The 17,159-nt window shown below is 52.6% G+C and overlaps 1 protein-coding gene across 1 annotated transcript; it reads left to right on the top strand.

The window, feature by feature from the left end:
* The first annotated feature begins 8,553 nt into the window (after nt 1-8,553).
* On the top strand, nt 8,554-11,974 carry NKX2-3 (NK2 homeobox 3). Its single transcript, XM_081007246.1, has 2 exons — nt 8,554-9,036; nt 10,809-11,974. The coding sequence occupies exons 1-2, from the start codon at nt 8,709-8,711 to the stop codon at nt 11,432-11,434; spliced, it is 954 nt and encodes a 317-aa protein (XP_080863372.1). The 5' UTR covers nt 8,554-8,708; the 3' UTR covers nt 11,435-11,974.
* The last annotated feature ends 5,185 nt before the right edge of the window (nt 11,975-17,159 follow it).

Genomic DNA, 17,159 nt, shown 5'->3' with positions numbered 1-17,159 from the left:
CGTTGTTGTTGTTGAATAGCCGGATTATTCTCCCTTGGTATAACAGGGTCCTTGTTTTGTAACCTTCTCTTATGTAACGATTATGTTTTAGCCGTTACTTTCCACGCAGCCACATACCCGTGGTTTATTTAATGTTGGTTTTGTTTCATGCCTGCTGTTGCTGTTGCTGTTATTGTTATTGTTGTTATTAATATTATTATTAAAAATGGAACGGTTTAAATATTTCAATGTGCTTTTATTTCTGCCTTCGTAAACCGCTTCTAGATTTATTTGTAATGGTAAGCGGTATATAAAATATAAATAAATAAACTGAATGTCTACAACCTACTTTTGAGTAAACGCGCGTCGGTTCCCGCTTTCAGGGGCAAAGGCTTTTAAGTATCTGCTTAATTTCCCAATGAAATCAATGGAAATTCAAAACTCTTCCCTTTGGCCAATGTCTTGCCAACCCGCTGAGTGAATTTTAGTGGGGAACAGTTAAGCCAGTATCAAACCGGGGGCTACGCCTGTGTTTCAATCCGCGTCGCCTCCCTTAACTGCTCCAGGAATGCCCGCTAGCAATTGCTCGGACCTCACGTGGAAGTCTTTTAAATGCGAGGAGAGAGCAGACTAAGCCAAACGAAATTCGCCAAAGGAAGTGCTGCCCTGTTCGCTTTTTAAAAACTAACCAAATGAACCAGCTCTGCTCTGGTTTTCCAAGGTGGACAATGCCAGCTGCGAATTCGAGAAGCTAAAGCCCATTAGGCAACCGCTGTCCCGAAAATACAGATACCTCTAATTTAAAAATTGTTCTCTTTTGCCTTCTAGCTTGCGTGAACAACATTCACACGTGTACGCTCACCGTCCGAGAGCGAAGGAGAAAGAGATGGTTATCCCTTTCCCATACGAATCTAGTTGCTTCCAAACCACCAAATCTACCCGTACCTATTTGCTTGCATGGGAAATCACATTTTGCTGTGGGATACAATCACTGCAACGTTTTAGCATTCCTGCTTAGATATGTGAAGCAAACACCTAGTGAGGAGTTGTTCCTCCCCAGATAAAGAGTTTAGGTTCGGGCTATAAAAAGTCAAAGGGTCCTGATAAAGCAGCGACCCGATCTAATCGGTGTTAAGCATGGTGAAGTATCATTGTTTTCAATGGGCAATCTTTAAAACCTCCTTAAACTGTCGCTTTTGAATCAGTAGGATAAGAAAGCGCTTAATTTTTCTCTCTTCTGGATCGCGCGGATTGTATCACTCTGACCATTTCTATGCCTTAGTTTATTAATTACTTCCGCCTTTCCATACAATGTGCGGAAGGAGGCTTGCAATGAATGCCAGTGGCGCAAATACTAACCAATAAAATAATAAAAATAAAACTAATAAGATTCGTGAGCTGGATTGGGAAGGGGGAAGGAGCTGGAAGATGGTGCGGTCTCTGAAGGTGCGCGCGGCTGCATTAGATACGTGGGGCTGTGGGCGCAGAGGTCCCGGGATTATTGGTGGGCGGGGGGCGCTCAGTCTTCCAAAGGGCGCACATTTCAGAATTCAGATGACTTGACAGGGCTAAGTCACCCGAACAACTTTTCCAGACCCTGCGTTACTCAAGTTTGCGCGCCTTAGACAGCAATCCCATGCATACTGACCCAGGGCGAGACTCGAGTCAACACCGAACACCGTGAGACTTTCTTTCGAGAAAGCATAACATATGCACAGGCACAGAATTAATTTCCCCGCCCTTCCAGTTAGGAGGGAAGTTCGAATTCTCGCGGAAGATTTTTGTGAATGGGTAGCAGTTATTTTTAATTAAGTACCTCTAGGGCTGCAACGGTAGTCCGGCAAATTAATCCCCTGAGAATATTTGGATGAACTAAAAAGATGCCTCAGATTAATCGGTCAACGTCGTGTTTGTTTTAATGTATTATTACCATAAAACTGCAGGAGGCAACCGCTATTTTAAAAGAGGCAGCTGCCTCCTGCGTGTCAACGAATAAAGGGGTGCCTCTTCTTAGGGGAGAAGTCTGCTCAACACACGTTGGCACGTCTAAACAGAAATATAACATATATGTATACATTATATAATGGAAACATATGACCAGTCGAAAAAACGCCGTCAGTTTCAAGGGAACTTTTGGCTTCCAAGAAACCCTGCTTAAGATCTACCTTGCCGTCTGCTGGAGAGAAATCGGGGCGACCCTCTGTGCAGCCCTCCAAGATCGGCTGTTCTCCCCAGATTGTTAGACAGGGAGGGCCGAAAGAATCCTGGCTTTTCTAAGGCCACCTAGTAAGATGCCTCGTCTCGCGTTCCTGGCTTCCGCGTTTACAGACCCGCGGAAGCTTCCCAAAGCTGATCAAAGGCGCCGAGCTCGCTAAAATGGGGGGACTTGGATGTTGTTTGTTTATTTGCTTGTTTGTTTCGGGGCCATTAGCAGCCGGAGGTGTCGGCTCTGCCGGGTCTTCTCCCCGGCCTGCGGGGCTGATGGAGCCATTAGAGGCCACGAGGGTGGGGGATCCCTTCTGCGGCGGCAGGGCTTCCTGCTCCGGCCGCGGCTCCAGCCAACATCCCCCTCGCTTGGGCGGACTCCGGCTCCATCCATTACCTTAATCCCTTGTCTAAACAGTGCGCAGCGCGGCTGGGACAACGAGGCAGCGCTCAAACCAGGAGCGGGCAGCGAAAAAAAGCTAATGGGCTCGAGACAATAACCATTAGGAGCAGCGCCCTCCGTGTGTCCCCCCCCCCCAAAAAAAAAACCCCGACCCACACCCAGCGCGAGGAGGCGCGCAAAGAGGGAGGCTTGGAGACAAGGGGAGCGTGGCTTCTCTCACACCCCTCTCCGTCCAGCCTCAAGAGTTCGGCAAAATGATAGGGTTTTGTTTTTGAAGAAAATAAATTTTAAAAGTAGTACGGTTTAAAGGTTTGAGATCCGAGGTGGGAGAAAGTCGGCGACGCGCATAGATGGGATCCAACAACAAACTCTCCAAGTCCTGGCGAAGAAAACAGAGAGCCTCGTGGCGCAGTTTGGTGCCATTCAAACCAGTGAGTCAAGCAGCCGTATTTGAAAAGATGCAACCGATGTGCGCAAGAAGGTCAGAGATAGCCGGTGGGATTCAGTTTCTTTTTATTTAAAAATAAAATATAATTATTAGAATCTCATATATATGTTTTCCTGCAACTCAAACTGCGAACGTTAATGTCATCGGACTCTCCAAAGATGTTCAGAATTTCGAAATAGCATTAAGCTTCTAACGCTAGCGTCCTAAGCGGGCCTACAAGGGAGTCGAGGTAATGAGTCCTAATGTAAACCGGCTTCCTTTGGGACTTCCTTCGAGTATGATCTGGGTCAGGGCGCAAAACAGAAGGGAAGATATTATGTTGGCCGTTCAAGTCAGTGCAAATAATAACAGCAACGTTTACACAGCACTTTTAAAGCGCGATCCTACGCATGTTTGCTACATAAAAGTGATTGCGCTTTATCATTGAAGTACGCTTCCGTGGCTCTTACTCCCTAGCTCTTTAACATGCATTGATCCTTACTGACGGCTCGATATTATTGTCCCCATTTTGCAGATGCGAGACTGACGCTGGGAGAGGGCAGCTTGCAAAAAGCCACCCAGTTAGTTTCTAGCATAGGTGAGAGATGTGCACCAGGGACTTACCTGTTCAACAAATACCAGACGCGCGTGATCAGAGCTCTGTATTCTTTCAATATCTGCTTTGTGTGAGAAAGATTTCGCAAAAAGCCCGAGGTGCTCGCCTTGTTTCTCGCTCATTTATCCCTTCAAAACATTTATTCAGGCCTGCACGAAACAGCAGGAGGAGCCCAGCACAGGGCCTAGCGCGCAAAGAACACCATCTGAAGCGCCAGGATAGCTCCCCGGGCCTGTGGAAAGAGAAACTTTGCCAGGAAGAAGAAGAAGAAGCAGCTCTTCTCAAAGTTGAAGGAAGTGGTTACAGTCGAGCCTTGGTTTGGAAAGAGCCTGGAGGTGCCGAGAAGAAGGGTAAGCCGAGGAGAAGGAAAGGGGGCCCGGGGGCGCAACGAGCCTTGGAGAGAAGGGCTGGGCGCAGCTGAGCAAACTCCAGCCCAAACCACCCGAGCAGGGTGCTGTCCTTTCTGCGGCCTGGGCTTACTCTCTGCAGTCCTCGACGGAAACCACCCAAGCTTCCAATAATCCCCCGCCCCCTCTCCAGATTCTCCCAGGCGAGGAAGACGCGTTATGAATTTTACGAGTACTTTCAAAATATCTTCTCTGCACGTCTCCTCGCTGCGGTCGACGGCGCGGTTACAAATGACGTTTGCCGGGCCAGGGCGGTTATTTTGTTGTTGCCGTCGTTGCTCTCCAAAGGCAATGAAGGATTTCTGCTTCAGGCTGCCCGTAGGCAAGCCCCAAGGGGCCCGTCGGGAGAACGCGGCCTGCCCCGCGCGAGTCTCTGCCCAGACGCCTTGGAGCGCGCAAATCCTCCTGCCCAGACGCCGGCCTTTCCCACTGCGTTATGCCCGGCGGAGCTGAACAAGCCAGCTGTTCCAGCATCAGCTCAAGAAACCTTTCCCCCAACTGTGGGGGGGGGGGGCAGTCAGAGACAACAAGCCCACCATAACGGGGTCCCTTCGGTTGGGAAAGACCCACTGGCCAGACCTTGTTTCCCCATCCCATGGCGGGCTGCTTGGCTTGGACGCCTTCCTCCACCCTGTCCCCAGACCCCGGCAAATGACGACCAGGCAGCCCTGAGCAAGACGGCCTCCCTCAGCAAGCAGGAGGAAGGCTGCCGGGAGTAGAACCAGCGGGATCTGGGCTGGAGTAGGTTAGTCTTGGCCGAGGACGGAACCAGGAGAGGCCAAACCGCGAGGATAAAGTGCACATTTTAGGTCTCCCCAGGAGATGCTATCTGGATGGATATACTCCAGTGAAAGAGAAACAACAAAGAAACTCGCGGCACCGGATTAAAGGCTAACACATTTATTGAAGTCTAAATCTCCTTGGGCCAGAACCCACTTCCTTAGATGCACAAAGTGGATAAGTATATATAGGCTGAACGCAGAGAAAGGCGCGGGGGCGGGGAGAGATGGTCGCGGGGAGTTGAGCTTAGATTTTTGGGAAAGGGAGACCAGAAGATCAAGCAAGAAGCAGTGGTAAGTGGGTCACAGTCCTATCCAGAATACAGATGACTGCCGCGTGCCAGCCCGTATTAACTGAGGCAACGCTCTTCGGGGGCCAAACAACATTAGCCGTGCCCGCCATGGGTCCTTGCTCTGCGCCGCCTTCTAACGCGATGCCTTCTGTCGTCTGCCAACAATGCCCCGCTGCTATTGGCTCGAGCCAGACGGGTCAGTCTCCGCGCAAGAGAATAACGGACACAATCCAGATACTAAAAAGGGGAACGTCCTCAAACCAGGGAGAGCGTTTAAATCCCCACGAAAATGCTGTGGAAATCCTCAAGGATCTCCACATACTGACGACGACGCTTCAAATGTTGATCCCGGCATAAAGCTGCAATAATCGAAATTAATTAGCTAATTTGACGCTGTGGACCATCTCGGAAGTGGTCAGTTGGCTTCAGAAGTTAATTAGATGCTCTGAATGAGGTGTCAATTGATAGCGTAAAATCATTTTACACCATCGATCTCCAAATGACTATTCATCACCAGGCACAGTCAAGCTGGTTGGATAGTGTATTCATTTGACCAAGTCCTGATGCCCAGAGATGGCTAACCTCCTCCGGCTCGCGGGCCGCATTGACGACCAGGCCTCCCTCCTAAGGCTACATGCCAACGATGTATTCGCTGTGCTTGTTTTGACATATCTGCTGCTGTTTTGCATTGCCAAGTCTTTTGTTGTGTGCCTGTAGTTAATAAAAAAAAAACCACAGCATTTATTTATTTTTGCATACACACACACGCCCCGCTATCGGCTTAGGTGACCCGCTTCTTGGGCGTCTCGGCGTCTCTGTGGTGAAGACCCAAGTCCCAGAAGGTTTTTGGCCACAATGAAAGTATTCCCGTGTTTAAGGTCCACGGGGTACTTTTGCTTTTGTTGCAACCAGTTAAAAGGGCTTTATAACTTGTCCCGTGAACTAGGCTGTTTTCTCACTCAATCTGCTTCTGTAGATTTTCAGCCGATCCTAGGCCTGTTTACTGAAAAGGAAATAGCGCTGTTGTTCAGCTGAACTTTAAGTATTCTTCGGGCTGCAGCCCAAGCAGCGAATCTAAATTGTCAGGAAATATCTGGCTGGAGAGTTGATTGCGTTGGCTTCCACAATAATGAGTTGCGGATAAAAGGTAGGTGCAGATTGCTGTGCCCGTGTCTCCTGGTTAGTTCATCTACTCAGAAGTAAACGCCATTTAGTTCAGTTAGAAGACATTCCCCGTCGAGTGTGTGCAGAATTGCAGTCCGAGGACACGTAAATGCTAAAGTTTTTCCTTTTCGGATGGTAATATCTACAAGTTTTGCAATAAACGCTTATAATGAAGAAATAATAGAATATCATGCAACCTTGCAGTAAACTAATTTCACCGTGAACTAATCGCACTGCAAGCTTATCGTTATTTATTTGCATCAAATCTCTTTAGAGGAATTGTTTAGTCAACGTTCCATTTTTATTTTTAGCCTTGAAAAATTGTTCCATCGAAACACGCAAAACACGCAAATGGAGGGGCTGTGAAGCCTCCTTGCCTCATAACAAAATTTCTTGACAGGCTGGCAAAAACCGAGGCAGTCGCAAACCTCGTACAATAGAAAGAGTGTCTTCCGTTTATTTTGCACAGACACCGAATATAAATGCTACATCGATGGTTGCATTGACTAAGCGACCACCGCCTGATAACAAGAGGGCACATTAAAATCCGTTGGTTTCAATGGGAACATTAACTCTCTCGGATTGAAACCTCGTAGCTTATCCGAGCCGAGGCCAGCCTCGAGGGGAAACCCCTTGCCCAAGAGCCCCCTAATAAAAGATAAAAGCCTTCTTCAATCTGTTCTTGAGTGGAAAGGGAACTTCCACTGGGTTACCGCACTACTTACAGTGCTCTGCAGTCCGTCCCCCCAAGAAACCAGGAGCAGGGACTTGCTGGCTTCTTATGTTTGTTTGTGGGGGGAGAACAGAGCCTGGGAACAACCCCCCCCCCTTACCGGGCTCTCCGGCAGAGCCTCCCTAAGCTGCCCTGTGCCACCCCTGTTACTATTCCCCAGAGAGGACGGAGGGACCGGCGCTTAGGGACAGTGAAGGAGCTTCGCACGAATTTCAGAAACGGTCATTGACACTAATCACGAAACCCTTTCGATCGCTTTTATTTTAAGAGAGCTCCCCGGAAGAGCTTCTTTTGGGTTCCCTGGAAGACAGACCGAAGCGCTCGCCGGAGCCCAACAAAAACGCACACCTTTTCCTCGCGAGTGTCCCCGGGGAGCCACTATAAGAAGAAGAAATAAAGAAAATTAAGATGCAGGAGGAAAAAACGAAACTCAAGAGCCCTTTTAACTAACCACAGACACATAATAGGAGCAAGAAATAATAATAATAATAATAATAATAATAATAATAATAATAATAATATCCCAGTACGTAAGATCACGAGCTTAGCTTTGAGATGCCGCTTTCGCAGGCTGTTTTATATCCATGTTATACAAGCCATCTAAGTTGGTGGCCATAACCACACATTGCAATAATACTCGCCTCTGGATATTACTGCTACCTATTACTACTATTATTGCTACATATTATTACTACTACTACAGTACTTCTACTACTACTAAACTCATGCATATCTCGTCCTACGCCCACATTGGTAATGGCAAGCAGCTGCGTCCTAGGGTTTGTCTTGCCAAAGGTATGCAAAAGACCTGCGTCTCCTCGTGGGCAGGTGACCGCAGGAAGAGACTTGGTGCTCCCTCCACAGGCCAATTGCCAAGCGGATGTTGAATGTTAAATTGGACAGATTACCCTGTCCAAGATGGGGCCCTGTCCCTATATTTACTACGCCCCGCGACAGGACAGCTCACCCCCCCCCCGCGCGCGCGCGCACACACACACACATTCCCGCGTTTCCTTGGTCCCATTTGCCCCAAGAAAGGCGAGTTTCCTCTTGGGCCCTTTCCCCAGGGTGTTCCTTTTTTTCCCCCAGTTCCTCCGAAGTTTAAAAAAAAAGAAAAACCGCGAGTGGTAAGTCCCCAAGGGACGAGATGGAGGTAGATCCGGAACCACAGAAAGGGAAAGCAGCGGCAGCGCTGTTGTCCAGGGAAAGGCGGAGGGGGGGGGGTTGTCTAGCCATGGGGAGGGGTTGTGGGCTACCTCGGTTCGGACTCCCCCGTGGCGCGGATTTTTCTCCGCCTTCTCTCGCCCCGACGGCTGTGCGCCAACCTGTGTGACCCGACGGCGTGGGCGCCCCGCGTAGCCTCCCTGTGCAGCCCAGCCTGCAGATTTCTCTTTCCGGCAGGGTCTCTCTGTGTGTGTGTCACTTAGGGGGCCGGCTCAAGGCTCCCCCGCCTTCCAATGGGGGCGCAGCCCGCGCCCCAGCCCGGCCCCTCCTCGCCGTGACGCGCCCGCCCTGGCCGCAGAGGCGGCTCCGAGTCCAGAGGCTGCAGCTGGTCGGCGCAGAGGCTGCGACTGCAAAGGCGGAGCGGCAGCCTTCCCTTCGCATGGACGCCCCTTAGCCGGGCTTGGCTGGCAGGGCGCGGCGCTCCTGCACCCAAGCCGGCTCGCTTCCCTCTTTCCCACGCACCCGTCCCCCCCTCCCAATGATGCTCCCCAGCCCCGCCACCTCCACCCCCTTCTCGGTCAAGGATATTCTGAAACTGGAGCAGCAGAGTCTCGGGGGCTCCCTCGAGCCGCCCTTCCCCGTCGCCGCCGCCTCCTGCCTGCTGGGGTGCCGCAGCTTCTCCGACGGGGAGGACGACGACGAAGACGACGAGAAGCTGCCCTTCCTCAGCTCCATGGCGGCGACGGGGAAGAGCGTCGCGGATGGGGGGCTTTCTCCAGGGAGCTACGTGCAGGCGGTGCTGCGGGGCACCTGCGAGCCCAAGGCGCTGGCGGGAGAGGGAGAACCGGCGCTGGATTCCGGAGCCGGTGAGTACCAGCGAGAGCGGGACCGGGACCCCAAAAGGGAGGCTTTATTGGGGCATCGTAGGGCCAGGCGGGCGCCCAAGTCCCTCTCGGAACGCGGAGCGATTCCCAATCTTTCACATTGCCACGATAACTAATTCCAAAAGTTTCCCCTTCTGGATCGCAGCTTGGTTGCGCGTGCGTGGCTTGGAACCACCGTGTCTCCAGCCAGATGAGATGCTGAAAGTGGGACACGCGACATTCGCGTCTCTAGGAGCACGTCGGCAACGGTTCAGCGCTGCTCAGAACTGCTTGGGCACCTCCAAACCCAAGTCGCTTAGGCGGACGCCTCTTCCCTCCGCTGCAAAATATTTGTGGCTCTAACTCACAAAGAGTAAGAGGATAAGTCCATTGGAACTTTGAAGGACTTACTTCCGAGTAAACGTGCTTAGGCTGCTGTCCGCTTCCGCTCTACAGATCTCTGAGCGTAAGCCTCCTTGAACACAACGGGACTTGCCGTTGGGTAAAATGCACCGGATTGGGTGGTCACACTGCAGCCCTGTTCGACTCGGATGTAAGAGCTCAGTTAGTCCCGCTTCCCCAATGGAAGTTTGCCTCGGAGTGCATCCCAATGCCCCTTACTTGAGAGTAAGCGTGCTCGGTTCAGCCGGAGACTTAGGCAGAAAGGGGACGACGCGTTTGGCCACGCCGAGCCATCCACCTCCTAAAACAGAGGCGAGGAACCGCTCTGAGGCCCAGCCTCGCAGCCTTGGTGGTCTGGCGGCAAGGAGAGCCGCCTTGGTGGAATGATGGTGCCACTGGCTCCAAGGCCCCTCTAGGGGAGCACCCGGGGTGAGGTGGAGCGGAGTGGGTCGAGGGACGGTCAAAGCGCGAGGGGATCTAGTTGAGGGTCCTTCGCGCCAAGGTTTTGTCCGAGGCGCGGCAAGCAAAGTCAGTAACGGGCCGGGCCTGGCCTGGCCTGGCCTCCCTCCCTCCCTGCAAGGAAGGAGATCGTGTTCGCACTGCGGGATCTTGGGGGGCATAAAGACTGCCGTCTGCTTCCTAAGTGGGCATAAATCCATTTCCCAAGTCCTTGCTTCCTTCCGGCTGCCGTAAGCAGTCCTGGTGGCACAGGGGGAAAACACACACACTTCGCTCCCTCAAGTTTTTCTCGAGTTGGCTGAGCTCCTGCAGAATGCCAGGCGGCGCTGGCTCCTTCGTTTGCAAGGCCGGGAAGCAGCGGCCATATTCCATTGCGGAAGACTCAACTTTCTATATAATAATATTAATATTAATACTATTACTAATACTTTGCAAACCGTGTTTCTAATTTGCTCCGCCTATAGAACTACAGGCGCGCTTTTCTGCTGCAAGCTTATTTTGCGGGAGAAGAGTTTTGGGGTTGTTGTTGCAGCTGTGTCTTTATGCCCTTTAAGGCTGCGGTGATACGCAGCCTTAACCTGGGCGTAAGCCCCATTGAATAGAGCGGGACTTACTTCTGGGTTAACCTGCCTAGGAGTGCCCTGTAAGACACCGACGGAATTATGTTGCGACCTGGCATTCGGTGCATTAAAAAAGAAAACGAAAACAGATGTCGGCCCTTCCAGGTGCCGCGCAGCGTGTGCTCTCCTCTCCCTTTAAATAATGTATTCATCTGGCTTGATAAATGCGTAAATGAGAGGCTTCTGCAAGGTGATAAGGGGGGGGGGTGTCAATGTGTTGTACCGGTCCCGCAGCCTGCAGCTCCCCGGTTCTTGACTGGAGCATCTCTCTCTGTTGTTCCCCGTCTTCTGCAGGGAAGGAGCCCACGGAGGAGTCGTCGGAGCGGCCCAAGGCGCGCGGCCGGAGGAAGCCTCGGGTGCTCTTCTCGCAAGCGCAGGTCTTCGAGCTGGAGCGGCGCTTCCAGCAGCAGCGCTACCTGTCGGCCCCCGAGCGCGAGTTGCTGGCCAGCAGCCTCAAGCTCACGTCCACGCAGGTGAAGATCTGGTTCCAGAACCGACGCTACAAGTGCAAGCGGCAGCGGCAGGACAAGGCCCTGGACTTGGGCGGCCCGACGGCGGGGATGCCTCCGCCGTCGCAGCAGCCTCCGCCTCCGCCGCGCAGGGTGGCCGTGCCCGTGCTGGTGAGGGACGGCAAGCCCTGCCTGGGCGGCTCGCAGGCCTACAGCGCGCCCTACAACGCCGCCGCCGCCGCCGCCGCCTATCCTTATAATGGCTTCCCCAACTACGCCTACGGCGGTTCCCCCGCGGCTGCTTATGGGGCCGGCTACGGCTGCAGCTACCCGGCGGCCAACAGCGGGGGCCCGTCGGTGCCGCCGCCTGCGGGGCCCTACATGAACATGGGCGGCTTCGCGGGCGGCGCGCAACCCCTGCACCAGGGTCCCGCGGGGCCTTCCTGTAGTCAGGGCATCCGAGCTTGGTAGCCCCGGCCGACGGAGAGATCGAGCAGCGAGCGCGGTTCAGAGCCACGAGCCCAGCCCCGGTCGCTGGTTGGGCCCGGCGAGGCAGGCGGGCAGCCGGAGAAGCGGCGCTTCCTCACGACGGGGAGACCCGACCACGCAAGAAGGTGCGCTGCGCTAGCACAGGGCGCGGCTCCACCCTCAGCACCTTGCCAGCCGACAGCCAGCCGTGCTGCAGTCCACGGTGCTAAACGGCCTCGATCGCCACGCGGCGGCACTGGCTCTGCTGGACACTCTTCCCGCTTGGACTCTCTTCCCTCACTCCCGGCGGAGCTGCCCGCAGCCAAAGCTCTCCTGGGGAAAGGGGCGCGGCGGGAGACTCCGCGCCAAGGCCGAGCAGGGACGGGAACGGGGGGAGGCCAGGCTCTGCCGGAAAGCAGCTTCGCTTGTACAAAGCCAAAGCCGGGGTGGAGGCCGCCGCGAGCCACCCCTTTTTGTTGTTGTATCTTAAAAGTGTATCGATGTAGCCACCGCTGCAAGGAAGTTAAAGGATCCAATAAACCAGGTGCAATATCCATCGCAGGCTTTGCGCTGGCGGGGCGGGAAAGACCGTCGAGCGAGCGAGCGCGTGTGCGAGGTCCGGGTTCCTCCTCTGGCATAAGCGTCCCTTCCAGGCAGAGCTCCTCTCCTGTTGCGCAAGTTTTAAACAAACCAACAAACCACGCTGCGCACCTAAAATGCGCAAGTGTTGCAGGAAAAGTCGAAGCCACAGAGCCGCTTTGCCATCACAGACGCCTGTCTCTGAAGCTTCTCCCTCCTTCCTCCTCTCTTCCTTCGACGGCACCCGTTTCCCCCTGCGGTGCAACAGAGTCCACCTCAGATCCATGCAGTTTCTAACTGTGGGACAGTTATTCCCCCTAACCCACCAGCCGAGGTAGATTCATGCCGCCTCCAGCAACCTGGAGGCACGAAAAGTGGGGGGTGTAATCCGGTCTAGCTTAATCCGGAGTCAGTTCCTCCGGAGGGCAGGCAAGCCCAAAGGAAACCCGCCCTGTCAGGACCCGGAGCTGCTTCAAGTAGCTCGAAGGCCGCGAGGGCTGCGGAGCGTGTGGCTCTCCAGACGCGGCGGGACTACAACTCCGAGCACGATGGGAGTTGGAGTCCTGCAACCTCCGTAGCCCGCAGGCTCCCGGTTCCTGAAGGGAGAAGGTAGGCCCGTTAGCCCGTCGACGGGCGTTGGAAGGGCCGCCCAAAGTCCCCCCTCCGCCTCCCTGTGGCCTCGGCTCTCCTATCATTTGGATGCCGCTGTGGAGGCGCCGCGAGACGGGTACCTGCCCGCGGCCGGAGGTGCCTCCTTCCCTCGGGCCTTTAATAGGTGGCCAGCCGGCCGCTGTAATCCCCTTGTCCCGGGCGAGGAGAGGGTGCCAAGGGGCTGAATGGGGCAGCGCGCGGCGCGGAGAGGCCCATTGTGGCGGCCGGGCCGGCTCTGAAAGGAAGCGCCTGGAAGGGGCCGAGAAGCGGCGCTTATTGGATTGGGGGACAAAAGGCGGGCCGAGGGGGGCCCCGGACAAAGGGCGAGATTGACGGCCCGCGCTGCCTCCCCCGCGGCGCCCGGGAGGGCGGGGGAGCTGCGGTTTTGTTCCCCTTTTTTATCCCGGGGGGCGAGCGGGGGATTAGGAGGCGCAGTTCAATGTCGGATCCGCCCCCGCCCTGAGTCGGGGTCGAGGAAGGTGGGGAAGCGGGGCAGAAGCAGACAGAGAGTGCATATCCCCCCCTCCCCAGGAAAGGAAAAGCGCTGCTGTGTGACTCAGGCCTGACGCGAAGAAATGTGCCCGGGTTATTTAGTGGTTGGGAAAAGGTACTCTGCACATGCTTGAAAGACGCCTCGCCGTAAGTTGTGCTTTGGCCCCGCCCCTCCGGGATGCCCTCGAGTCACCTTTATCTCCCTTGCTGCGGGATAGATAGCCTTCGCCAAAGGCACCGCCGAGGACCTCCCCTCTCAGTCTGCCTGTGCTGGGGACCCTGCTCACTGGGACGGGCAAGGCACGTGGGGAGTGTGTGTCCGCCCATTCCTTGCTTCAAAGCAGGGTTGTCTTTTCCCACGTGAACAGGGGTGCTAAATTGAATAAAATATTGGGGGGAGAGTAAGCCCCGCCCCGCATAACCGATCACATGATGTGGTGCAGGCACACATTTGAATGGCAATGCCCATCCATTGGGGGAGGGAGCCTCCTCAAGTATTTTGGGGGGGGGGGCGAATACCCCCTCGGCCCCTAGGAGTTGGCTCCTATGCACATGAATGGCCGCGAAGAGATTTCTTACTGCTTAGAATAGCCGGACGCAACTGCTGCGCAAAGGGGAGCTGCTTCGAACCTGCGCGAGCTGGGGCGCCTTGCCCCGCAAGAGACCCTGCGGACTGTAGCCCCGGCGGGGACCGCGAACGAACGGCAGCCTCCAGAGGTGAGCCCTTGGGGGTTAAAATGGTCTGGAACAAGAGCCTAGCGCCGAAGGTGTCAGGTTAGCCAGAGGAGGCGGCTCCATTAAGGGTCAGTGGGGCGCTGCCTCCACACTTGCAACCGGTCCAGAGCGTAGCACTGCCTGATGAGAACAAAACTACAGTTTTTTTTGTTCTGCCAACTGTCTGGGCTTCCTGCTTTCTTCCCTGCCTGTTGCAGATGGGCACCACCAGCCGCCCGCCGCTGAATTAGTTGGCATGGGAGACAGAATGAAAAAAGTACAGTAATTTTGGTGAACAAGGAAGAAACCACGAGGGGGCGCGCCCAAATAGACCTCCCGGATACCGTACCAGCAGTTTGCTTAATACTGCCCACAATATTAACCGAAGGAATGAGGGGGCTGGGCGGGGCGGGGGGAGCCATATAATCACAGAGTTGGAAGGGATCCTGAGGTAAAAAGTCCAATGGGTAAAAAGAGATTGCATTTGCTGCCCACCAGAGGGAAAGCTTTTAGGGGATCTGTTTATCACTCAGTTGGTAGTGGGATCACTATAGGAGTCGTTTTGCCTCCTTTTTTTAGGTCTTGGCGATCCTGAGGAAGTTGGGGTGATGGAAAAAGAGGCAGTTGCCACTCCCATAAGCCTGAATCACAGTCTGAGTGTGCTGTGAGGCAGTTGGCAAATCACACACAACCCTTTGACCAGATTTTAAACCTCTTTGATGCAATTGATCAGTGCATCTGGCTATTAACCAGAAGTTGGTGGTTCCAGCCAACCCAGAAACAGTTGTGGGTGAGATTCTTGCATTGCAGGGCGTTGGACTAGATGACACTCGGGATCCCTTCCAATGCTACTCTATGATTCTATGATTCTACTCCCTAAAGACGTTGTTAAATAAATAAATAAAATTTTATTTATACCCCGCCCTTCCCGGTTCAGAAAACCGGGCTCAGGGTGACTAACAACAAAATTTAAAACACTTAATTGATGCAACGAAACAGCATAAAATACAGTACAAAACGTGAATAACAATAAATTCAAAATTCAAAATCAATTTAGGGGGAAATCCATCCAATAAACATTAGATGACCACCAGGGCTAGCTGGCTAAATTAGTCCTATTTGGGCCAGCGAGGAGACCAGGGGAGAATTAGCTTTGGGATCCCAGAGTGGGTAATCTTCATAAAAAGGGGGGTGGGAGGGAAGGAAGTGGAATAAAAGATCAGGTTAAGGTTTACGTTGTTGGACACGACTCTCAACTCCCATCAGCCTCAAGCCAACATAGCCTGGTGTGGGGACATAAAATTTTGAGGAAGCGGACAGAGGGAAGGAAGGTTTATCCCTGAAGAAAATCAGAAAGTGAGACAAAAGTTTACTACTGTATTTATTAATAATACATAAACCTAGAATAGAATGGAAGGGAAATAAGGCTGCACTAATTATAATAGGATATGATCCAGATAACAGATCCTATTCATCTCATTTCTTTTGCCTAGTTGATTCTCCTGCTTCAAGGCAGGGTAGGGAATCTCAGGCCCAGGGGGCAAATGCAGCCCTCTGGGCCTCGCTGTCATCCTCAGAACACATCATACCGGCTTTGCACTCCAGATGTTGTCTGTCTTGAACTGCTCTGACTTGCAGCTGCTCTCTGGAGTTTTGGGTGGGGGACATCCTCAAACCTATCTAGAGATGTTGAAGACTGAACCTGGAGCTTTTAACTGGCACTGCTCTTCTGTCTTTTGCAGCAGCCTGTCAGTAATTAAACAGGTACAGTCCTCCCCACCATTTACCTTAGTCCCAGGAAAAGGGGGGGGGGAAGGAAACTCCCATTGCCAGCCCAACTTCTGCCCAGGGGTGCCAACTTGAATAAAATACTAGGGGGGCATGTAAGCCACCCCCATAATCGATCACATGACATGGTGCACACACACCATTTGAATGACAATGCCCATTAACTGGGGGTGAGGGGAGAGAGTTGGCTCCTCTGTTTACGCCTGTTAAGTCACTACTGTAGGAAGAGGGATTGATAACTTGGAAGTTATGTACAAGTTCCAAGCCACATCCATAGTTTTCCTGAAAGAATTAGCAAAAGCCACATGCCAGGAATTCCACTAGTGTGCAGGTACTCTGTGTTTATCCTGTTGCCCTGCTACCCAGATCTAAGCCATGGCTTGACTTAGCATTATGTCCATACTGAGGTTCGTGGTTTGTCTTGCTCCTGACAATGCACAAGCTGCAACTAGGGGTTGTTCTTGGCTTACCAATTGTGGTTTGCTTGCAGAAGACAAGCCACAAGGCCAGGCTTGGATAGAACACTAAGCCAAACCATGGCTTAGTTTCAGGAGTGTGGCAGCAGGATTTCCCACCTGTACCTGGCATGCTTATGCATTCTTGTTTATTCATGGTTTGAATTACATGTGAACTGGGCCACAGAGAAAATTTTCTCAAAATTAATGTTTACACCACCTCAAAGATTGAGGGGAAATGCCAGTCAGGGAGCACCAGGCTCTCCTCTGCATTGCCGCAACAGGTGAGCCGCCTTGTCAACTTTTCTTTCCCAGGAAGACAAGAATTTCCTGTCAAAGTCTACCCTTCCAAGACAGATCAAGTCAGCAAGACGCACAGCTAGCAAACCCATGTATTAACAGGCATTTTGAACATAAGATCTATTTGCCCTTTTGGTTCAACTTCAAAGCTCTAAAACATCAGTTCTCTCTCCATCCCTCACATAATCCTAATGCAACAGAAAGTATGCATTAGGAAATCTAAAATTTGGCTATATCCATCATAAGCCACTGAAGACAGATGTATTGTTTTGAGGTTTCACTTTCCTTGCTGCAAAATGCAAAGGGCACACTTAGGAAGCAGACAGGCTGTTCAGTAAGACACTGGCTCAGTCAGAGGTTTATATTCACCTCATTTGTGTATTCTTCCTCTTCCTAAATGACACATTCCAAATCTTGGGATCAAGAGTAGGAGGAAAGATTGTCACACTTCCCCCCTAAGAAGTAAGATGAAGCCCATTAACACAGTCATCTTTGTTGGCCATTCCAAGTTAAAAGTTACCTGGAACCTAAGTGAGTACTTTTGGAGTTCCTGCAACACGGAGGGGCCAGCATCATAGGACAAGGCAAGCAGAGAATGCATGCTTTATAACTGCAGATGGATAAATGGTGTTCCCCAATATCACCTGTCCGCCTGTTCTCAAACTACAGCCTGGCTCTGATCTTTCATATTGCTACTCTGTTGTGATAGAGGATAATAGGAACATGAACTATTTTTTTTTTTACATATG

This window comes from Podarcis pityusensis (assembly GCF_964106645.2).
Source record: "Podarcis pityusensis genome assembly, chromosome: 5".
NCBI classification, from domain to species: Eukaryota; Metazoa; Chordata; class Lepidosauria; order Squamata; family Lacertidae; genus Podarcis; species Podarcis pityusensis.
The sequence above is the reverse complement of the archived record's forward strand: the minus strand, read 5'-3'. Positions and strand labels throughout refer to the sequence as shown.

What these genes read in the sequence shown, in the direction of transcription:
- NKX2-3 (XM_081007246.1), top strand. Translation starts at nt 8,709, where the DNA reads ATGATGCTCCCCAGCCCCGCCACCTCCACCCCCTTCTCGGTCAAGGAT. An exon ending in GGCGCTGGATTCCGGAGCCG is followed by an intron (nt 9,037 to 10,808) that starts GTGAGTACCAGC and finishes CGTCTTCTGCAG; the next exon opens with GGAAGGAGCCCACGGAGGAG.